A 24,200-nucleotide genomic window follows, 5' to 3' on the forward strand; every position below is an offset into this window, starting at 1 on the left:
ATCCATATAAAAATTGCAAAGATTACTTTGCCTGGAGTTTCTTGTGCTTCTGGATAGAAAACAGTCACTATCACTTCAGTGCCTTGCCCTTTGGTCTCAACACAGCCCCCCAGGTTTTCAGTAAGTACATGGCTGTAGTCACAACCTATCTGCGACTCAAGAGAATACCTGCTTTTCCATATCTAGATGATTGGCTCCTCATTGCAACAAACTTATTCCTTACAGTCAGTCAGAGATTACTTTTTACAGCTCTGCCTATTTTTAGGTATCTCCACCAAGTTCAAAAATTCATGTCTGCAGTCCATACAACAGATCAGATTTATCGATTATTGTCTGGATATATAGGACTATCTTGTAAGTATACCCACAGAAAGAATTCTTGCGATCAGAACAACTGTGTGCAGCTCCTCTTGCAAGAACACTCTCCACCAGCATTTTTCATTTTTAAAATGCTAGGAATTATGATGGCTCTTGTAATGGTTTTTCATGCCCACTTTTACCAGGGTCCTTCTGTGGTAATTCCTGGCATAGTGGTTCCAGTTGTCAGGCATTCTGGTATTTCCAATTCATTTAACACCAGCATGCTAAACTCCTCACATCTGCATCTAGGCACACACTTCATATTGTTAACCCCTCAGCAGAAGTAGTAACCATGAACATGCCCTGTCTGGGTGTGTGGGACATTTTGAAGGAAGAATGATCCAAGGAGTCTGGAAGCAAATAGAGGCCAGCATTTCTACCAGTATCAGGAAATGATGGTGGCCCTGCCTTCTTCCTCAAGGTGTGATTTCTGTCTAGACAGAACACCCTGTCAGTACCAATACCAAACAAACAGGAAGAATCAAATCCTGCATCATTTGCAAAGGGGCTGTGAGTGGTATGCCAACAGGTGTTAGATTCATATCACTTTCTAATTGCAAAGCACATTCTGGAGAGAGACGACTACCCAGAGGACAAGCTCACCAGGTCTATTATGATGCTTTGTGAGTGCTGTCTTAATTCTTCATTGGCTCACCAGATATTCATTTATTGGTGCAAACCTTGCTGTGACCTATTTGCTTCCCCTTGCAGCACCAAATACAATGGCTACTTTTCTCTTATACCACCTAGAGGTGCAGTCACCATGGATGCTGTAGTCTGTCAGTGGCCCCTTGGTCTTCTATATGCTTTTCCGCTAATTCTCCTAATTTCTGAGTTTCTCCTAAAAGCATTTTCATGCAGATCAGCTGTGATTCTCATTACACAAACACACACACTAATCTTCCTAGTGTACCATGTGTTGGTGCACAGTAGTAGGTTCTGTTCCAAAGATTGATTAAGGCTGTAGAGAACTCATTCAGAAAAGGCATGTCATAGTGGCAATTTGCATTGATGCTTGTGCAGTGTCTTGTCGTGCTCATTTCTCTATTTCTTTTCAAGGCCGTTATTACTGACGGGATTAATGCTGATTGTTTATGTAATATGGATTACTGAGTATTGCTTTTTGCCTCAACTCTGCATGTTAAACATTGAAAGTAGTCATGTTTAGCTGTAAAACAAATTATTACTTTTCTGCAGGTGAATTGTCTACAGCAGGCCTTGGAGCTTTCTGTGCAGGAAAATCAAATCTCCTCCCTTAGAGTCTCGGTTCTGCTAGACTTTACACGTGGATCAAGAGGTGATTTTTTTTTTTTTATCTAAGCTTCTCTCTCTGTTTTTACAACACCATTGTTTGATTTTTGTTAGCACATTTTTGAGACTTTAGATGTTCATTTTCAGTATGTATTATTCATTGATGGAGCTCTACTTAATGTCTATTCCTATTAAGATTTTTTGGTTACCAGATTTAATTGTGAGTCATAAGCAATCAACACTGTAATGTGCAATTACAATGTGTATAGAATGAGATTGCTGCATCTCCAAGAATTCCCTTTTCTTTATGATGCAGTGGAGTTAGTTAGTATATCACTAGCAGAGGTGTGTGCAAAATTATGTATAAGCTAAATGCTTTTATGAGTGAAAGTCAGTTGCAGTTGTTGCTTCTTCATTGAGTGTTTCATACTTAAGTGACTACTTTTCTGAGTGTTGCTCACACATTTCTTGCATTTTGTCCTGAAACTTTACTTTTTTCTTAGAAAGGAGAGAACTGACACATTATAGCCTTTGAGTTCCAGCTTATGGAGTCACGTACTCGATTTTGTTGAACTTTAAGTTTGGTGGCATAGTGGATTCGTATTTCTGCCTCAAAGCTGAAGATTTTGGGTTTGATTGTGACTTCTGGTTACTGTTTCTGTCGAGCTTCATGTTCTTCTCATGTCATTTCCCCCTCAAAGGCAGTACACAATTGTGTTCAAAGCTCATTGTTAATGAAGGCATCTATACTGAGCCAGACGATAAGGCAAACCTACTGGAAGACAAATTATGCTCTTAACTTTGCCCCTCTTCCCCTCAACCTTCCTTCAGGAAATACCATCAAATATAATTCCCCCTGCAATCACTATGGAACAAACAGGTCCCCAAAGCTCTCTCTAAGACCAGGAACACTACATTGATGGGTCCAGACAGTATCCAAGGATGCCTTCTGAATAGCATGAAACATGATCTTTCAGGCCCTCTGAATCATTTTTAACAATAGCTTCCAGACAGGCTTCATTCCTCATGAATGGAGAACAGCAACAGCAGACATCCCTTTACACAAAGGTGGGCCATCTACAGAATCTGGAAACTACAGACCCATAAGCCTCACTAATCTCATATGCAAAGCTATGGAAAGTATTTTCATGGAAATGATCAATAATGACACAGGAAGCCTTCAGACACTGGACCCAACCCAATTTGGCTTTGTCAAGCCAGGTCATGTTTACTCAGCCTGGTGGATTTCTTTGAGAAGGTCACCAAAGCAATGGATGAGAACAGAATGGTTCACACTGTGCACCTTGACCAAGCCAAGGCATTTGACACAATACTCCATTCTGGCATTGTTGATAAACTCAAGAGATTAGGTAAAAGCCCGTATGTAACCCAGTGAAGGGCCATCTGGCTCACAGACAAGACCCAGGAAGTTAGAATTGGGGAGTCCACATCTATCAAGAGGCCAGTTACAAAATGCTTCCCTCAGGGATTAGTCATGGGACCGTTCTTTTTTGACATTTACATCTCTGAAGTCGTGGTCAATGTCAAGGACCTCTGGCTGACAACATTCGCAGACAATTTCAAACTAGGAGCAGTCATAGAATCCTCCACTGACACTAATTTTCTCCATAAAGGGCTGACACATTCAAATAGCATGCGTCAGAGCCATGGACTAAAACTAATGCCAAGAAATGCAGAATAGTATCCTTCAGGAAGTCATTTACCCTTGGTAACTATTGTATCGACAACATTCCCCTAAGAGTCGACCCAGTAGTCAGGGACTTGGGGACTCACACAGGCAGTGATTTAGTCTTTGACCATCGTTTGTCAGCAGCAGTGACTAAATTATTCTGTATTCTGCAACTTAACAAAGGAATGGCATCTAGGGCCAAGGAAGGCCATTGTTTCACTATATTCAGCATTCGTCAGACCTATCATTGAGTGCTTTTATATGTACCTAACCAGGCACATCTAGCAATTGGAACATCCACAGGGGTTCCTCACTAAAAAAATACAAAGTGTAAGTAACATGTCCTGTGCAGATTGCCGCCTCTAAGCCATATCCCTGTATTCTATCTCCTACAGGCTGTTGAGGGGAGAATTATGCCTTGCATTTATGGCATTGTTGGACCCCACCCTGGTCTTGCATATCCACAAAACAAACAGTACCGGTATATTCCATTCTAAAGACTTAAATATTGCCTGTGATATGAATAGGATCCGCTGAAGAGACAGGCATGTATTCCAGAGACTATCCTTTCTGTGGAACAGGCTATCCATCCATGTGAAACAGAGTTCCTTCTTAATCCAATTCAAGTGTAACTTGGCAACTGGATGGGGAATGGGAAATTCATCTTGTTTGGCAACTATGAATCTAATGGACATAGACAGCCTGTAAAGGTTTCATTTCCCATGCTCCTGCTTGTAAATGTTTCATCTCTCATGACCCTGCTTGCACCTACCAAGGGTACCAGAACTTGTCTAAGACATGGGATGCATGGCTTGGCTTAAAAAGACCCTAGTGGTGGTTAACCTAGTAAACACCTATGAACCAAAGTGTGTGCAGGCTTTCCTTGTAATTTTTTTTTTCCTTTGAGAGCTGAGCTGATTGGTTGGCAACTTTTAACTGTCCATGTATATTGCATTTGCCTCTGATGTCATCATTTTGCTCATATCTGTAAAGAAAAAGATATTGGTGCACTTAGTTTAAAAACCCATTAAATACATTTTATGCAGCTTTTTTTTCTTGTTTTTCACAGGGGAGGAGGTGATCATGAAAAATTTGGTTGAATGAGCTACTCTGTAATATGAGATCTTCAAGGCCAACATTGTTGCAATAAGTAACATACATGTTTTTCATATATTTACAGTGGTCAAGTTTGCCCCCCCCCTATAAAAATGCCTGCTTGCATGAAGAAGTGCATTGTGGTAGCACAGGTTCTTTTACATAAGCTGTGGCCCATATTTAATAACATAGTATCATACCCATTCGAGCTGTTCTGAGTGAGAAAATATAAGCGAACACACATCTCAAACATGTAAATGAAAAATATTTCATGCAAAAAGAAGCCCAAAATCACTGTACATAAAGGGGAGTCTCTGGCTCAATGTTCTAGTGATGTTCTTCATCTGGGGCACTGTTATAGCAATCACCATAAATATCTTGCTGCAGTTTAAGTCCCAACAATCCAGCCCAGCTTTGACAGCTTTGCACCCTTTGCCTGGACAGGTTGACCTCACCTTCCAAGGGATATCAACATGCTGCAAATGAAAGTACGGCTTCAGCACACTCCATCTTTAGTTCGTTCTTGAGACAGTGTAGGTCATTACCCTGTATGAAAACTTCTCTCCATTTGTCTCTTTAGCCTCATTCGTAAAGAGTTGGCAGATAAGTACCCATTACTGAACATGTTTTTTTACTTGGCTTCTTTATTGCATTGTAGATTTTTCTATTTATAAGCCTTTTGCCTGAGACACAAAAATTAGGTTTGTGTGGTTTATCTGCCTCAGCTAGGGAGGCATGAATGTTCATGTAAATGCCAGCTTCCCCACAGATTGTCAGTCTCAGGAGTTCCAAGACAGCTGCACCCTGATAAGCAACTTGATTACCACTCTCCTAGTATGAAAATTGAAACTCAGAGAAAAAAGCTAGTGCATTTTATCAGTCTGGAGAAGATTTAGTTACTGGCTAGTAATGGCACAGCCTGGATGTCAGCAAAAAAGAAATTTGGAGAAAGTAAGAAAAAGTCAACCAGAAAAAAAAAGCAGTGTTCAAGAAGAATCTTGCAGCTGTTCTGCAAATACAGTTCACGTTTTGGCTTTGGTACAGGAGATGGTTTCTAGTAATTTAGTGGAAAAAATGTATTTAGAGGTTTGTGTAAGATAAGTAAAAGGCTGAAAGAATATGTAAAGTGAAATAAAATGCTGGAAAAATAGAAGCTTTAATTGGCTAATTAGATGAGTTGATACAACTGCAAAAGGCTGATGAAGAACTAAAATAAGGCTGGCTGAACATGAGGTTTCTCAAGAACTGTATCTAAATAATGAAGATAAAAGAGCGTGCATATTAAACCTGAGATTTTCTGCTGTACCAGAGGATAAACTGGAAGGAACAGACTACATTCAAGTACAGATAAGCAACTGGACTAGTGTTCTGCAGCACAGTTTGTTAATTGGGAGGGCACAATATGTGTGTATGCTCCAAATCTGCCAACAAGAAAGGAGAAAAGACCTGTATTAGTAAAGATGCAGCCATATTACCAGAAAGAGTTGCTCCTGATAAAATTGTGTCAGAAGGGAAAAAGTGTTAATAACTCAAGACAGCTAAGAATTTGTGAAAAATTATTATTCACTGTACCAGAAGCAGAAGAGAAATAGGTTTATCCCAGGATTCAGTGAATGCTGACAAGCAGGTGTGAGATTCAAACAGCTATATTTAGCTTTCTGCAGAATATATTTTTCTGCAAGATCAAGTACATACTTGAATGTAGAACAAGCTAAGGTGGAAATTAAGAAAAAAAAAACTTAGCTAACAAAGGGCAAGCCAGCAGGTACAAGGGAACTCTTCGTTCTTCTGACAATAACAAAGCCCATAGACAGACTGTCATTTAAACCTTTTCCAGTGTCTAAAAGAGAATGCTTGAATGAGGGAAAACAAACACAGGAGTTGACTAGAAAAATCAGGAGTATCTTATACTTGAACTATAGACTGGTGTTGGGGGAGATGGAGACGATCCAGAAGAAAGCCATCAACATTGTGAAGTTAGTGAATAAATAGGGGAGAATAAAGCATCAATCCCTTTAGATGTAGGAATATGCATGTGAAATGTGACTTTGTGAGAATAAGTGGCTGAGAAAGACTGGACTTTTGTTGACTGTGTTAAACCAGTGGGCGAACTATAAAGCTTATACCCCACTTTGTCATTAAGGTTTAAAAGGGGACTGAATGGACTAAAGTAATAACTGTAACTGAACAGTTTTTTGTTTTTTTACTATCATTTGTATAAAAAAGCATTATATAAATTGCATGTTATATTGTAAAACAGTTCTGAGTAGTGTGCAATCAGGTGAGTTTAAATGCAAGGTGGGAGATGACAATGTATGTTCAAGATATTAAAGCAAGAAAACACTTTTTCTTAGTTGTAAGGTATCCAGGTTTTACAGTATAACAAGGTGAGAAAGGCTGGACAGAATAAAGTTAAAAGTTAATATAATGTTGTGACCTTAGGCTGTTGGGTTGGGGATATAAAACTGTATTGATCACATTATATATAAATTATATATAGAATTAAAATAATTTCCCTTATTTTGTAGAGGAAGCTATCTAGATTAACATATTTGGTTTGAGTTCAACAAGAAAGGAGGGGGGGTGTCCATATTCATAAAGGACACCCACACCTCAAGGTTGGTGGCAACGCACGATGCATCGGAGACCATCCAGGTGCAATTAACCATAGGCAAGACTGCTCTGCAATTTGTAGCATGTTACAGGCCACCCTCTCAAACTCAGGAACCTCACATGGCCTTCCTGAAAACATTGAGGATAAATGTATCTCCAAACACCATCATACTAGGTGACTTCAACTACCCTAATATAGACTGGGAACACTACTCAAGCCCGAACACTCTAACCCAAAGATTCCTGGAGTTCATAAACTCAAATGCCATGGAACAACTAGTCACCATCCCCACAAGAGGTGAAAACATACTTGATCTCATCATCACGAACATGGGATCAAAATGTTCAACACCGAAGTATACCCTCACTGGTGAGATCAGATCATAAACTAATCTCGCTGGAGGTCCTCATTCCCCACCTGAAACAAAAAGACCACAGTGAAAAACTTCTCAAAAGCCGATTTCACACTTCTAAAAACTAGTGTGGTCTCCTTTAAGGCCCCTGAGCCAGTGGTAAACATTACTCAAACCGCTGAATCACTTACAAATGCCTTCTACCAGCACCTACAGGACTGCATGGATCAGGCAATCCCAAACAAAACTAAGACTTTCTGTACCAAAGGCAAGCGTCCAGTCTGGTGGACCCCAGCCATAAACAAGCTCTACAACAAAAGGAGGAAGCTACTACAAGATAGAGCAAAATCCTTGAAAGGTAAGACACCTTTGATCATTATAAGTAAAAACTAAGAGCTCTCATAAAATCATCAAAGGCAAATTTTGAGAGAAAAATCGCCAAGGACTCTAAAGACAATCATAAGGCCTTCTTTAGCTATGTTAGAAACCTAGGAGGAAACTCCCAGATATGCTCAGAATTAGTTCAAAATGATGTGAAAATTACTGAACCTACACACATTGCTAACATACTGGCTGACAGGTTCAGTGCAAACTCCGTCCCCCAAAAGGAGAGATATCTATTCCAGAGGATTGTAGCCCCCTAAACATCTCCAACGCCCAGGTGAGAACTGCCCTCACTAAGGCAAAAAACACAGCATCCATGGGACCGGATGGTGTCCCCGGCTGTGTGCTTCATGAACTCAACGAGGAATTAAACCCACAGTTAGGACAGCTGTTTAATCTTAGCCTCACCTCAGGATACGCACTCCAAGGAGTGGCGCACGGCGACTGTGGTCCCACTTCATAAGGGCGGTGCCTCCACAGACCCTGGAAATTACCGCCCCATTAGCTTGACAAGCCTTATCTGCAAAGCCATGGAGAGGATCATAATGGAACTCATAAATAAAGACATAGGGAACTTGCAGACTTTGGATCCAACCCAGTTTGGCTTTGTCAAAGGCAGATCCTGCCTCTTAAACTTGGTTGACTTTTTCGAGACAGTTACCAAGGCCATTGATGAGGAAAGGCAGTCCATACAGCCTACCTCGACCTGGCAAAGGCCTTCGACACAATACCCCACTCAGGTATCATCGAAAAACTCATCAGCTTGAATGTAAACCCATACATCACAAGATGGGTTGCAAACTGGCTAAGCGACAGAACCCACAGGGTCAGAGTTGCTGGAGCCATGTCAGACTCAAAGCCTGTCACAAGTGGTGTCCCACAGGGCTCAGTCCTGGGTCCACTCTTGTTCGGCATCTACTTTCCTGAAGTACAAGCAAACACAGGAGGGTTATGGCTGACAAAGTTTGCAGATGACTGCAAACTGCGCCATAGTCGAAAACACATCTGACACAGATATCCTCCAGAAGGGCCTCACAGAAACGGATAACTGGTGCCAGAGCCATGGCCTGAAGTTAAACGCCAAAAATGCATAGTCATACCCTTCGGGAAAAACAAGGTTACCCCTAGCTACCATATAGGTGACAATCCACTGAGCACAGAAGAAGTCATCAGGGATCTGGGGACCCAAGTTGACAGTAGTCTTTCGTTTGACACTCATGTTGCTAAAGTAGTTAGGAAAACCTTCTATATCGCCCACCTGATCATGAAGGGATTCACATCTAGATCAAGGGAGGTCATCGTCCCCGTGTAGTCATCACTCATTAGACCTATGATTGAGTACAATGCCCCGCTCGAATGTATCTGACCAGACACCTGATGCAGCTTGAAAGGCCCCAAAAGTTCCCCACCAAAAGGATAAAGGGTCTCAAAAATATGTCTTATGCTGCCCGACTGAAAGAACTCCAGCTTTATTCAGTCTCATACCGCTTGCTCAGAGGTGACCTGTGCCTGACATATAAGGCCATGTCAAACCCAGATTTGATGAATATGCTTCACCTCAAAAATCTAGATCCCTCAGAACCACAAGGGCGGAGACTTAAACCTTGACACGGTTATAAATAGAACGTGCTGGAGGGACAGATTCATCACCCAGAGACTCCCTATGCTGTGGAACAAAATCCCGGTACATGTGAGGCAGAGCACCTCGCTGGCCTTGTTCAAGAGGAATCTTGACCAATGGATGGGAGATCGCAGATATACCCCATGGATTACTTCAGTGTCACTGCTTGACAGAGGCACAGAAAAATGATAGGCATAGTTTTTATTCAAACTAAAGGGGTGGCGAAAGCCACATAACTATGGGCTAGGCTTATAAATGCCCTTGGGCAGATAGCCTAGTATGAACCTATGAACCTATGTATTTTAGACAAATAAGTTTGAAAACTGAAATAATAAATAGCAAGGAAAATTGTGTTGTTTTTTTTGTTTGCAAAGTAATTATCTTGTTTTTCTATTAGCAAAGGCTTTCAGTAGGAGACCCATCTTTTTGGTGCATGCAGTTAATCTTAAGTGAGTTAAACAGTGTTCTCTTGATGAAATATATACAGAGATAATTTCATACATCTGCAAAATCAGTAGCTATTTTTTCATGACCATCTCGGAGGCAAAAAGTATGCTGGTGCAAATTATTGACCATGAGAAGTCCAAAACCTATCTGCTGAGTGAGAATAGTACAAGGTACAAGTAAATTAGCATTTAAAGGTACGGTGGCAAAAAATTAAGTGAAAAATAAATGAAGTTTGATACCCTGGGAAGTAGTAGACGTCCTTTCATGTCACTGTTGCAGTATTCTTTACTAAATGGATTCCATGCCAAGGGTAGCCAGTTTCTGACCTGTATGCCAAAGCCTTAGGATTTTATAGATGTAAATCATGTGTATGCTCCCCACTCAAGGCATAGAGCATAAAGGTCACGTACAGATGTACATACCTCAGAACTACTTTGCCATGAATTTGAACGCCATCATTGAACTTCTGTCTGAATGCTCCTTCTTCTGTGCTGGTTTCTGAACCACATTCCAAATAAGTGCCCCATTGGGGTTTCTTCCTATATTTTTATGCATTTTCATTGTTGTGAGTTTACATGATATGCAGAAAAAGAAAATGTCAGTGTGGGAGGGAGATTCCCATAAGGATTATCACAAGCAGTGTATCTGTTTGGATGATTCTCACAGCCATGCTCTGTGTTCTGTCTATCAAGCCTGTGTCCCTAAGATCCTTTATAGTCATCTCTTCTTCTTGTCCATCTACCTGGAGAACCAGTGTCTTAAATTGTTGGCACTGGCTGCAGTGGCGGAATCCTTCCATCCCGAAGGTCAACCGCCTGTCAAGAAAAAGACCAGAAGAGTCAGGTCTGATTCTGGTGCTGTCTTGCCTCCCATGGACATCTCTCTTGAGGCTAGTGAAGGCCCAGAAGGTCACTCAGTTGTAACATCATATTCCTCTGCCATAAACGTGTCGAGGCTGGCATTGATCCAACTTCTCTAACATTCTTGGAGGTTCCGCAGACATCCATTCCAGATTTTGAGGGTGAAACTCGGCAGATCATTTCAGAGGGTTCAAGGGGGATTCCACAGATACTTGTTTGTACGTCACCTTTGTGTCCTATGCCTTGAGCGGGGAGCATATGCATGATGTACAATGTCTACGGTTCCTATTATGTAGTCGAACTTTTACAAGTTTGAACCAGATATGGTCGAGACCATAAGTTTGAATTTGTAAAAGTTCAAGCGTTTGAATGGAAATCTCCATAAACGGCGGTTTCCATTTTGTTCAATGTGGTGCGATCTCGGAGTTGGTATATTTAAGTAGGGGGGTTTTGGAGGGCACAGCCCCCCACGTGGGGGGTGCAAGGGGGCTTACAATTTATTTTGTCTGTTCTTTTTTTTTTTTCCATAGTCAAAGATGTTCTTCGTGTTTCACTGTTGCAGTCATCATATTTGGGTTATCTGCTTGCAGTAGCCCTCAGTCGGCCTGATTAACAAAGTCTTGGGTCCTGTGTCCAAATGTCTCCTCTGCATCATTGCTAGTTGCTACTTACCCTTTTTAATATAATTCAGTACTCTCTCCTTTCTGTGTATACCTGTAAGGCCATTTAAATTCCTTGATAATTTTGACAGAGTAACCATTATGATAGAAAGCTATTATTCCTGCCTATTGTATGTGACAGTTTTTTGAATGCAGGTTTCCAACTTTTAATTTAATTAATATTTGGTAGGCTAATCTCTTATGTAGTTGCTTCTTTTCATCTCCATTTGGAACTATATTACATTTTTCAAAACTTTTTACTTTAATAAAAACACTCAAACAAAAAACTATAATTTTTAGACCCCTCCCCCATTCCCATTAACTTAGAACAAACAGAAAACTAAGGACATTTTCAGTAATTAAAGTTTACTCCTGCAGAGGGGAATGGTTGTCCCAAATTGACAGCTGCACCCAAGTATTACCGGGTGTATATTAAAATCCTCGAAGTCGGACAGTATCGAATATGACACTGTCGACATGAGAATATACCAAAAGCGCACTATATCGAATGTTTAAATGGAAAAATCTCTGTAGGGGGAGATTTCCATTTACTTCAATGTAGTGTGTTCTCGGAGTTGGTATATTTAAGTAGGGGAGGTGGGGGGGACAGGGGGGCTTGCCCCCCTGCCTACACACTATTTATTTATTTTTTTAATTTAGTATTTTTTTTTTTTTTGGTTTCGATGGTTTAAGACTTCGATCACTAAAGTTCGATCTTTAGTGATTCAAAGTTTTAAACCTTCGAGATTATAATATAGACCCGTATTACCTAACTAAAATGCATGCGGTGGTGCAGCGGTAGCGTTGTTGCCTCACAACAAGAGGTTCTCCCATTCGTTTCTCGGCTGGAGTGAGGGGAGTGCCTTCTGTGTGGAGTCTGCATGTCCTCCCCGTGGTTGGTTGGGTGCTCGAAAGACATGCGTAAATGGGCGTGCCTTCGTTGAAGGTTTAATGTCGAGCTGGCACCTTGGCGTTCGTCAAAATCTACTGCCAACCATTAGTGGACCAGAGTTCCGCTGTGACGACCCCTAACCGGGAAAAGCTGAAAGACAGCAACAACATACTAAAATGCATGCTTCAGTCTGTGTTTTCATCTACACTGATTGCTGTGTGTTCTTTACTTATCTTATAGGTTCTTAGGTTCATAGGGAGGTACTAGGCTATTGGCCCAATGGCCTAAGTAAGCCTAGCCAGCAAAGTTCCCTGGCTTACGCCACCCAAGAAAGTTAATTTCCTGTGCCCCTGTTGAGCAGAGCCACAGAAGTGATCCCCAGGGTGTATTTCCTCTTTCCCATCCACTCATCAAGATTTTTCTTAAAGAGTGCTAATGAGGAACTTTGCTTGACATAGATGGGTAGCTTGTTCCAGAGTATAGGAAGTCTCTGGGACAGGAATCTATCCCTCCAGCATATCCTGTTTATTGTGGTGACAAGGTTTAGGTCCTTAGAGTGTGTAGCTCGGAGGGATTGGGATTTCTTAAGGTGTAGCATGTCCAACAGCTCTGGGTTTAACATAACTTTATATGTTAAGCAGAGATTTCCTTGGAGTAGGCGATATGCTACAGAGTAAAGCTGGAGTTTTTTGAGACGGTCAGTGTAGGGAGTCCAGTAATCCTCTTTGAGGTACTTCTGCTGCAGATGTCTTGTGAGGTACATTCCAAAAGGGGCCTTGTACTCTATAATGGGTCTAATGAGTGCCGAGTAGAGGGGAACAGTGACCTCTTTTTTCCTGGATGAGAACCCTTTTGTGATGAGGTGTGCCACATAGAAGGATTTCCTGACTACTGTGGCGATGTGATTATCAAAGGAGAGACTATTGTCCACTTGGGGCCCAAGGTCTCTTATCACACATTCGGTGTTATGTAGACTGCCGTTTATGTGGTAGTTCATGGGTGCAGAGTTTTTACCAAAGGGGATGACAATGCACTTTTTGGCATTGAGCTTGAGGCCATGCCTCTGACACCAGGCATCTGTCTCAGTGAGGCCCTTCTGTAGGATGTCCACATCATTAGGGGAACTCGACTATGGCTCCTAGTTTGCAGTCATTTGCAAACTTCATTAGCCAGAGGCCTTCTGTGTTAGCCTGCACTTCAGAGAAGTTTGGTTTTGTGGAGGAATCGAACAATGATGATCCACGAGGATTCAGAGTGTAAGGAAACACAAATGTCATTGGTGATTTTTGATGAAAAGGAGGCATTCAGTAGAGTCAACTGGGTTTGTATGTACAGTAGTGGTTGCATTTGTGTTCCCCAATTCAATAATATGGTTAATTAAGGGGATATATAAAGAATTGGAGGCAACAACTAAGGTTGGGGGCTTCCAGTCCAATAAGCTATTTCTGAATAGCAGAACCAGGCAGGGCTGTCCAGTTTACCCTTTGTTATTTGCTTTAAATGGAGAGCTGTTGGCAAAATAAATGAAGGGCTGACAAATTTGAGGATAGAATTGGTATGATAATCAAGAAAAGTTAGCTTTTATCAAGTACAAAATATGTAAGTGTGTTTGTAAGTTGTATGTGTGGGTTAGGGTAGGCAGGTGAAAGTATGAGTGTGTAAGCATTGGATGTGTTGGTGTTTGTTTATGTGTGATGTGTGTGTGGGGCTGTGGAATGCCTAGGTGTGAGTTTGCTGTCTTTTCCTGTTGTGCAGTCTCAGAGTTAGTATATATAAGTGGGGGGGGTGCAGGGTGGCTTGCCCCCCTGCTTATATGTAGTGTAGGTGTGTTGATTTGTGTTGTTGTGTTTGTGTAAGTAGTGTGGGTAGCATGGTGTATGTGTTGTGTGGTGTGTATATGTTCGAGATTTTGTATTTCATGGTTTTGGGGTTTCAGGATTTTGAATGTTCGCCTTTATGGTTTCGAGATACTGAAATTCGAGATTTCAGTATTTCAAGATTATAAAGGGGAATATACATATACAGTCATATACTGTTATATACAATTACCAAGGTATGAACATTGCTAACTGTAAGGTTAGGTGGGGATACAAGAAGATAGACTGGAAGCAGAGAGAAGCAAAAGTGATCAGGTAATGTTGTTGGAGGGATGGCATTGACACGGCTGCTAGCTTTAGATAAGTTTTAAGCTGAGATTGGAATTGATAGTAGAGAGTTGAGTCTTTATGTAGTGGGGTAGAGAAGCCCAAATTTTGGGATCCAGTATTTAGACACCTGTGGTCTGTGCATTGAAGCTTTGTGTTTTGTGCATGTAGATAGGGAGCTGAGATGTTGCAGTCTCTGAGGTTGTTGGAGGGAGGTCTTGTTAGCTTTAGCTGCAAGGTGAGAAATAGTTCATTTATTAAGTTTGAATAACAGAGAGCCTAGAAGAACTTGGCATCTCTGTAGAACTGGGAGCCAGATGTATTTTCCAAAGGTTTGCAGTGATTGTCGTGTCTGAGTAATAAACATACATATTCTATTTTCTACAGTTTGTATACATTTTGAATTCCTTTTTGAAGCAGAAGCTATCAATGGAAGTCCATATTCCAATTGGGCAAGAAGGATGCCTTTGCCTATTGTTATTGTTCTGGGTTAATTGACCCAGATTAGAAGTGTGTTAATATTTTTTGTAGTGCTGCCGCAATGAAGAAAAGTGGTTAGTAGGATCTAACCAGATGCTGAAGTATTTGAAAGATGCGGTATTTCTAAGAAAGTGGTATGATCATCTGAAATGTGTAGAGGTGTATTTTTGGCAAGTTTTTTGTTGATTCCAAAGAGAATTGTCTTCTTTTTTTTTTTTTTTTTTTAGTTTAGTAGAAGATTTGTTATTGATCCACTGGATTAGTTTGATGAACTCAGCCTGGAGTCAGTTTCTAATAGCATTAAATGACTGATTTGACCGAAGGAGGACCTTGTCATTGGCATAAAGAAGTAGTAGAAGACTGGGGACAGTAAGGGTGAGTTTGTTGATGCAGACAGATAGGAGGGGAGCCAGTATTGAGCCATGAGGGACTCCTTTATTGAGTATGGTGGAGTGAGAGAGGGAAGACTGGTTTGATGTGAAAGCAAGATGTTCTTCGTGTTTCACTGTTGCAGTCATTACATTTGGGTTATCTGCTTGCAGGTAGCCCTCAGTCAGCCTGATTAACAAATCTTGGGTCCTGTGTCAGTTGATGTCCCTTCTTCCGTGATGTCAGGTCGTCAGGGGTATAAAACATGCAGCCGACGCCATTACATCAGTCTTTCTTGCCGTGCGGTGCCCGAAGCAAAAGCAGTTCGCGAGTGCCGGTCGGTTAGAAAACAACTGTTTTGCCTTTGTTTACCTAAATACACGAACAACAAAAAGTTTTCTGAGAATTGGCCCTATTGTTGTCATTAAGATAAAGATAAGTGAATGAAGGGCTTTCCAAAACTGAACTGGCAGGGAAGTCTGGGGATCCTTGGGGTCATGGCAATGAGGCTATGCTGGGCTTTTCCCTCCTCAGTGCTCCAAACTCCACCCCAGCCTTTAAACACCCTTTGCCCCATGCAGATCTCCACAAGGATTAGAGGCCAGCTTTCACTGTTGTCAGAAAATTTGTAAAGAATTGCAGGTGACAGTTGGGTTCTCCAGACTGTATCTCAGGCACGCAGATTTCAAGTTCAAGGGGTATTTCAGGGAATGTCACCAGTGCCCAGAGATCAAAGGCATCTGACACAGCTTCCATAGTGCTCCACCAAGAGGCAATAATGAGACTACCAAATGAAGATGATGATACAGGCTTCTATTTCAACTATTTCTGATGCCAAGAAAAAAAGGAACTTTGAGGCCTTTCCTGGACCAGTCATGATGAAATAGATTTCTGAGTATGCAAGAGCTTAAGATGTTTTCTTTTCCTCTTTACCTCCACAGTCTTCTGACCATCAGAGTATTTTTCAGTCAGTTGGACCATTTCTTCCCCATCACAGAGGGAAGGGATGACTGAGAAGAGCCATCATTCAAGCAGTTATTCTGGCCTTTTCAAGTAGTGTAATGCCCTATCCCCTGCACCCACCTGATAAATTACTGCAGAGAGGATGTGCAATTGGAGTGCAGTGGTGTGTACGGTCACTTGTGTAAGGGGCATTTCCTCACAGGCAGCCCTGCCACTCCCATTGATGCAAGAGTGGTGGCTTTTCCAGTGTCATACAGGGAAATCATACCACCCAGTGTGCCCAGAGTGCACAGTCCCACCCAGGAAGGTGAGTGAGCAGTGCCCCTTAACTCCTGCCCCTTCCTGTCTGGCTTGTCATGTGTTGGGGCCACTAATCAAGCCCTGCACTGGGTTTCAGTCAGGCTGTATCTCTGTGTACCATGGAGCCAGGCTATTATAGATCACATTAACACTGCATGCCTTCTTCCTTCTCCTGTTACACTAGGCCCTGATAGTTACCTTGGATCTCAAGGATGCCTACTTATAAACTCTCATACACGGGGACCACAGTAGCTTTCTCTAGTTCAAAGCCAGGGGAATCCATTACCAGATGACAGCCCTTTGGACTAATCACTGCCTTTAAGTCTTTATAAAATGTGTGGCACCAGTGGTTACACATTGCAGAACCAAGGGGACGTATATGTGTGTCTCTCTATAGTAATCATAAGACCCGTGGCTATGAGTCCTGGATTTACAAAAAAAAAAAATGAAGGGAAACTAAAGGAGAACAGCAAATGTCAACAACTGATTCTCCTTTAAAGTTATTTTTTTGCAGGGGCCAACCCAGGTAGCACCTCGTATTGTGGGAGAGAACTGCACCCCCTACCTTCTGTTAATGTATACTAACTCCAGGATTGCAATACCTCAGAAAGCACTCTGAGACGCAGCTGTCCTGGACTTTTGTATATGTAAGTCCCCATTTTGCACATTTGGTCTTGTATATATAAGTTTTGGAATTTCAAATGGTTTCCCATAAACATTTACTCCTCCCTGGATGACCGCCTAATGCAGGCACATTTCATGAAGGGGGCAGTAATTTACACTCTGGATTGCTTCCTGAAACTTGAGTCTCTCTCTCTCTCTCTTTCAACCTCCCCAAGGCCAGTCTAATTTCCTCCAAAACAGTCATATTGCTAAGGGCCCTGCTGGACTGCTCCAGCCTTAAGGTTTTCCTTCTCCAGACAGGGTAGATTTTTTAATCCACTTCTTTGAATAGGTGGTACAGAAGACCGAGTTCTGATGAAGATCATTTCTAAAGATCTCAAGATACACGAGCTATACCATTCTTATGGTTCCTCCAGCAAAACTTCACATGATGGAATAATAGTGCTTTCTCAGAAGGGCTTGCAAAAGCTCACTCATTCTCTAGATGAGACCATTCCTTTGGTCCATTTTATAAGACAAGAGTTGCATAGTAGAGGTAAGATGTGCAAATGAATCTGTGGATTCACTTCAGGCATCCACTTCTGAACCATCCATGACTGCATATTCATTGGATATATCATGAGGAGCCCAGACACCCAACCATAAAATGCAGGTCACCTGGGACCACAACCATATCAAGAGATTTATCAGCTTCAGAAACATGATCACAGAAATTCTGACATTAAAGGCTTTCATCCTACTGTGATGTGGTGCATAAAGAAAGCAGTAGGGGACTCATACATGCCTTATATGCATGTATGACCTATGGCTCTGTAATCAAGAACGACCCTAAAAGCCTCCTATTTCCCAACTCTGTAAAATTTGTTGGTGGCTGAACTGAATAGAACAGATCTCTGTAAATAAGTGTTAGACAGGAACATCTTTTTGATCTCACACTCAGGTGGGATGTACCAGAAATGGACCACTTTGCTTTGCAGAGCAACAAGTACTTGAAAAAATTCTGTTTCAGATCACAGTGTAAGGAAGCCTGGGCATTGAATGTGTTCTGCTTCAGCTGGTCGGATGCATTTTTTGCATGCTTACCCATTAAATCTCTTCCTGTCTTAGGTGATTTAGAAAAAAAGGAAGGAGAGACCAGAAATACTACTAGTGGCACCATTTTGGCCACTGCAGCATTAGTTCTGCTTTCTGCCTGAGGCAGCAAGGGTAATAGTATTAGCTTGTGTTAGTAATGATGCAATCATACCAGTAGAAAGCGTTGATCCTGGCAAAACTGAGGCAGAAAGAAAAAAAGTATTAAAAATTAGAGGCAACAGAATAGTTTTGTGGAAAATGATTATTCACTGTACATCATGCAGAAGAGAAGCAAATGTATCCCAGTAATCAGGGAATTTTGAGAGGCAGGTGCAAGATTCAAGCTGCTGTATTCAGCTGTCTTTGGAGTGTGTTCCCCTGGAAGAACAGAGATATTTTTGATGCAGAACAGGGTAAAGAGCAAATAAAAAAGATTATCCTATAAAAAAAGAGAGCCAAAAAGCAGAAGGAGAATATGCTTGTCATTCTTCTAACAATAAAGCTCATAGAGAGACTTTGCCAGTTAAACATTTTCCAAAGTTAGTTCCAAAGGAAAATGTTTGAGAGACAAAAAAAAAAAAAAAAAAAGCATAGCAATTGATTAGAATAATGAAGAATCCCTTGGACATAAACCAGAGACTAGTGTTGGGAGATGGAAGTGATCATGAAGAATACTAGCAACATTGAAATTAGTGAAGAAATGTAAGACTGTAAAGCATCTGTGAAATATACTTTTTGCAAATAAAAATAACTGAGAAAAGACTGGACTTTTGTTGATTTTGTTAAACGTGTGGGGGACTGTAAATCATATATTCCACATTATGTCTTTATAAGTAAAATATTGCAACTTGTATAAAATTGTTTCATGATATAAACTGCACATTCTGTTATAAAGCAGCTTTGTATAGTATGCAATCAGACGTATTTTAAATGTCAGGGTGGGGAGACTTTTCAGTTACTGTTGTGTGTTAAAATGCTAAAGTAAGCAAGTACCTTTTAGTTGCAGAAATGATAAGTTTTACAGCATAACAAGAGAAGAAACTCTGAACAAAGGCAAGTTTAAGTTAATGTAATGCTTTGATCTTGGGCTGCTGGGGTGGGAGTGGAGTGTAAAAGTGTACTTGTTATATCATATGTAGAAATAAGTTGATAATTTCCCCTTTGATTTGCAAGGGGGCATGTGTAGATTAATGTCCCTGGCTTCAGCTGTTAACATTTTTTGTAATCAAATAGGCTGGAGAAATAAGACAAGTTGATGAAAGCCATGAAAAATGCTAATTGTCTTGCATCAACAATGATATTAGCTTGTTTTTTTCACATTAGCAAATGTTCTTAGTGAGAGAAAAGAATTCTACAGCTGAAGGAAGTTACCCAGGGGGATTCTGTACATAGTGTTCTGAGTGAAATTTACAATGATTCCTTCACGTATCTCCAGAGTTGTTAGCTGTTATTTTTTTTCATTGCTGACTATTTTTACATGGAGATGAGCTGACTGCATGTGCAATTTTGAGAGTTCTGAGCATTATTTGCTCAGGAAAATGCAAAATTTAAGGGTATAATGACAAGCAGTTTAGTGAAAAATAAAGTTTGTAATTATGGGAAGTGAATAAGAGATGGTAGCCTCCTCAGCAGGCCTTAATACTTTAATGTATTTAATAGAACAGTGCATAATTCTGTTTTATTTCAGGATAGCCAGTATACTTCTTTGTAAGGCTAAAAGTTAATGTATTTATTTATTTAGTTAGTTATTTGCAGTTTGTTTTTGCCAGGAAAGTCCATTGGGGCCATTCAGTGCCCATTTTCAGTGGAGGACTGGGGAGAAAAGATCCTCAGTACATGAATGAAAGTAGAATGTTATACATTGGTAATATACAACTAACAATTAGCTTACACTGTAAAAATACAATTGGCAATCCAGTGGCAAAACAAATAGAAGTGACATTACAACTTTTTTGAGGTAATTAGAGCAGAGAGGAATTTTGGTAAAAATGGCTTGAAAGTAGTTGGAGGCTGAGTGCAAGTACAGTTTCAGGTGGAAAGATAGGTATTCACATAAAGAAGTTTTGAAACAGGCATGATTTTAAATCATTCTAATAGCTAAAGGTAGAACATTCCAATTTTTGGCTAAAGAGTGGGAGTAAAGAAGCTGGCCAGGAGGAAGATTTGACTTGTAAACCTCTTTGGGAGGTATTAAGTGAATATTGCGGTAAAGGCAGAACAGTTTGAAGGTTTAAAGATCAGTCTGTGTACTGTAGTTAGTTGCAGATAGGTGAGGTAGTTAGTTGCAGATAGGTGAGGTAGTTTGGCAGTTCCAGACATTTTAGAAAGTGTAGAGTAGTACAGTGATGGGTGAAGATTTTGGAGTTAGTTACGAATTTGGCAATTTTATTATGGCATATCTCGAGCTTGGCCTTTAGCTTAGTTTGAAGGTTGGTAAGTAGTGGGGCGCCATACATGAGAGAAGGGAGTAGGTAAGTGGAGGCAAGGATTTGTTTAGTGGAGGGGCTGAGGAAGTGTCTGTGTCTATAGAGGATTCCTAGTTTCTGATGAGTTTTTCAGATGTTGTGTTGTAAGTGAATATCAAATTTTAGATGCTCATCTAAGGTGATTCCTAGCAGTTTTTTGTGGGTAACAAGTTCTGTTTGTGCCTTACTTTGAGAATAGATATTAAACATGGTTTTGTCTAACAGGGTTGATTTCTTAGGGATGAATAAAATGACCTTGGATTTATTTGGGTTAAGGGCTAGGTGGTTATTATACATCTAGGATTCAGTGGTGGAGAAGGCTTTTTCAGTTTTGAGTTGAAGTTCAGAAATAGAGTTGGCTGAACATACAATAGTTGAGTTGTCTGCATATTGAATGAGAGATCCATGGGTCATAGAAGAATGGAAATTATTAATGAAAATGCTGAATAAGAGGGAACTAAGTATGGAGCCTTGAGGAACTCCAATAGCAGTGTTAAGATAAGAGAAAAGAGTTTTGCCATCTTGACAGACTATTGGCTGTCTTTTATATAGCTTGAGAACCAGATGAGAATGGTGGGGGGAAGTCCAATGTTAGAGATGTTTGATAGTAGTAAAGGGTGGGAAACTGCATCAAAAGCCTTTGATAGATCTAAGAAGAGAGTAGAGACTATTTCCCTACATCACATGCTTTGTTAATAGTATCCAAGAAGTATATGAGGGCAGTTGTGCTATGGTCAGGTCTGAATCCATGTTGCCTAGGTGATAGGAGTCAGTTATGAAGATGATAGTGCTGAATGTGCATGCACATTTCCAAGATCTTAGAGATAGGAGAAAGAAGTTGGTGATATCAGTGTTTTTGTGTCCTTTATGAAGAGTGAGAATGAATGTTTTCTTCCATGATTTGGGCACATATGATTCCTGATTGGATCTATTAATAAGGTTACTTGTAGGGAATGCAGTACCATCTGCTGCAATTTTTTACAAAATTCGGGGGGGGGGGTATATTGTCAGGTGCATTAGAACAGGGTTTGAGCTTCAGGAGTAGTCTTTTTATAGTCATGGTAGAAATGGGATTAAGAGTGAAATTGGAAGTAGAATGGGCATTCGGTTCATGGGTGTATGGTTTGCTTGTAGTGATAGGGAAGTTTGTGGAAATTTTTGGTGGGGCTGCATTACTTATGCTGCCTTTAGCATGGGGGAAAGCTAGCAATAATGTCAGCTATAGAATTTGTAAAGAAAGAGGCTATTTCTTGAGAAAGTTTGTCAAGATGTGAACATGGCTTGTTTTTTGTTCCAGGGTTCAGGAGTGATGTGATGGAATTCCAGAATTTTTGGGGGTTTTGTTTATGGTTAGAATGCAGATGTTCTTCATCTCACATTGCTGCAGTCCTTACACTTGGGTAGTCCGCTGTCCTCGGTCGGCCCGAATATCAAAGTATTAGGCTGACGTCGGTCAAGGCGCATAAGACTGACATCAGGACGTCAGGGTATATATGCGCATGACCAACGTCATATCCTCAGTCTTTTTTGCCGCATGGTCCGATGCAGAAGCAGCGTTGAAAGTGCCGTTCGACGTTCTGAAATTTTTCGAATTCAGAGTTTCAGACCGAGTCAAAGTTGGCTAAGTACCCCGTTGGGGAATATTTTAGTTTTTTCTTGCCTCAGTGGTTTACCGGATGTCAGAAAAAGTGAATAACTGTATTTCTTGTGGGAAACAGATACCGCATAGAGATTATCATACTTTGTGTATTCCTTGTTTAGGGCCTGAGCACGACGTTGTTGGGTGTCGCTTTTGTGCTAGATTTAATAAGCGCACTATTAAGAGAAGATTAGATTGTGCCAGGTTAGTCTTCGGGAAGCGGTGCAATTATAATATGCCATCGGATGCTCCGGCGTCCGCTTCTTTGAAGAAGGGGAAGGATAAAGGAGCTAAGCCCAGGCAAGACGAAGTCCGTACCGGACGCCGGTTCTTTAGAGGTGTCGGTGGAGCCGGTGGTTCTGCCGGAGGTTTCTCTGGAGTCCCAGGGGGAAACCTTGTTATTGCAGGATGTGGCCTCTCAGGAGGCAGGTCAGGCTGAAGGGGCTTCTCAGGTTACTGTACTCCCCTCCCTTCCTAGGGTGGTTAGGCCTTCTCCTTCTGTTTCCAAGGCTTCTCCCAGAGGCAGGCCAGGTTTAGCTTCAGTTGGTGTCACTCCTAGTTCTTCAGGATCTGTGCCCAAGAAGCATATGCTTAAAATGGCAGAAGATTTGATTACTTTGATTAGAGGTTCTTTGCCCCCTCCGGATAAGAGGCCTAGGGTGGAACCTGAGTTGGGGACTTTTGAGCAGGCTTCAGATGTTTCAGAGTCTTCGGCTGAAGACTTGCAGGAGTATTCTCCTTATTCTGATTCTGATGTGGATGATTCTACTCCTTCTGCTTCTCCTCCTGAGGATTTTTCTTTTTCTGAAACTCTTCATTCCATGAGGGAGCATTTTAAGTGGGAAGGTCAGGACTTCTCTGACTCCAGGAAAAGGCTTAGGGAATTTTTGTTTTTACCCCAGCATAGGCCTTTGGCTATACCTCCTGTTCTGGATGTTGTGGAGGATGTGCTTGCAGAGGCTTCTCTTAATCCTGATTCTTTGCCTCCTGCTCCTGTTAAACCGGATAGGTATTATAGGGTGCCTGAAGCTCATAAGTATCTTTTTAAGAGTCCTAGGGCGGACCCAGAAACTGTTAGTCAGGGGCCTAAGGGTGTTAAGGCTTCTGTTGTTAAAAATCCGGTTCCTCCAGATAAAGAGGCCAGGGCTTTGGATAGATGGGGAAAGAAAGTCTATACTTCTTCCACCCTAGCTATGAGGGCTTTGAATTGCCAGTTTCACATGTTTAAATACCAAAACTATCTACTTTCTCAATTGAAGTCTAAGGTAGATGCTCTGGCGGAAGGTATTGAGTGTAAAGAGTTACAAGATTTGGTACATGTCTCGGAACAAGTGGGTAAGCATTCTTTGCAATGTGGTTTTGATGCTGTACAGGCCTCGTCTAGGGTGGCTGCCACTGGGTCAGTTCTTCGCAGGCACGCCTGGCTGAGGGATCAGAATTTATCTGACCATGTTAAGGCAAGGATTTTGGATGCTCCTTTACAGTCTGATGTGTTGTTTGGTTCACCTGTTGAGGCAGTCTTAAAGAAAATGGAAGACAAGGCTAAGTCTATGCAGACTGTTAAAGATTTTTTGCAGGTTCAGCCTCCGAAGTTTAGTAGGAATTGGCCTACCAAGGGGTGGACGTATCCTTCTTATGATTCCCAGTCTAGGGGTAGGTCTAGACGGGGTAGGGGCAGAGCTCAGGGCTCTTTCAGGCCTAGAACAGGGAGTTCACCTGCACAGTCTTCGGGTGAGGGCAGGGGTCAGTCCTTTCGTAAACAGACCCAATGACCTACCTTTTCAGCTGCCAGAGCCTTCTCGTCTGGCAGCACCTTTGGGAGGAAGGTTGGCACTTTTCAAGGAAAATTGGAGTTTAATTACCCAAGACAGATGGGTATTGGATATCATACACCGAGGTTACAGGTTTTATTTCCAT

General features: G+C 41.3%; 1 protein-coding gene across 2 annotated transcripts in view; it reads left to right on the top strand.

Annotated features, from left to right (window-relative positions):
* The window catches only part of PGS1 (phosphatidylglycerophosphate synthase 1), a 2,908,952-nt gene that overhangs the window by 1,261,290 nt on the left and 1,623,462 nt on the right, over positions 1-24,200 (top strand). For both annotated transcript variants that reach the window (XM_044068164.1, XM_044068163.1), the window contains exon 4: positions 1,558-1,657. In XM_044068164.1, the coding sequence (XP_043924099.1) occupies positions 1,558-1,657 (100 nt within the window). The remainder of the gene's footprint in view (positions 1-1,557; positions 1,658-24,200) is intronic.

Source organism: Protopterus annectens, chromosome 4.part0 (assembly GCF_019279795.1).
Source record: "Protopterus annectens isolate FY-2018-M chromosome 4.part0, PAN1.0, whole genome shotgun sequence".
NCBI classification, from domain to species: domain Eukaryota; kingdom Metazoa; phylum Chordata; order Ceratodontiformes; family Protopteridae; genus Protopterus; species Protopterus annectens.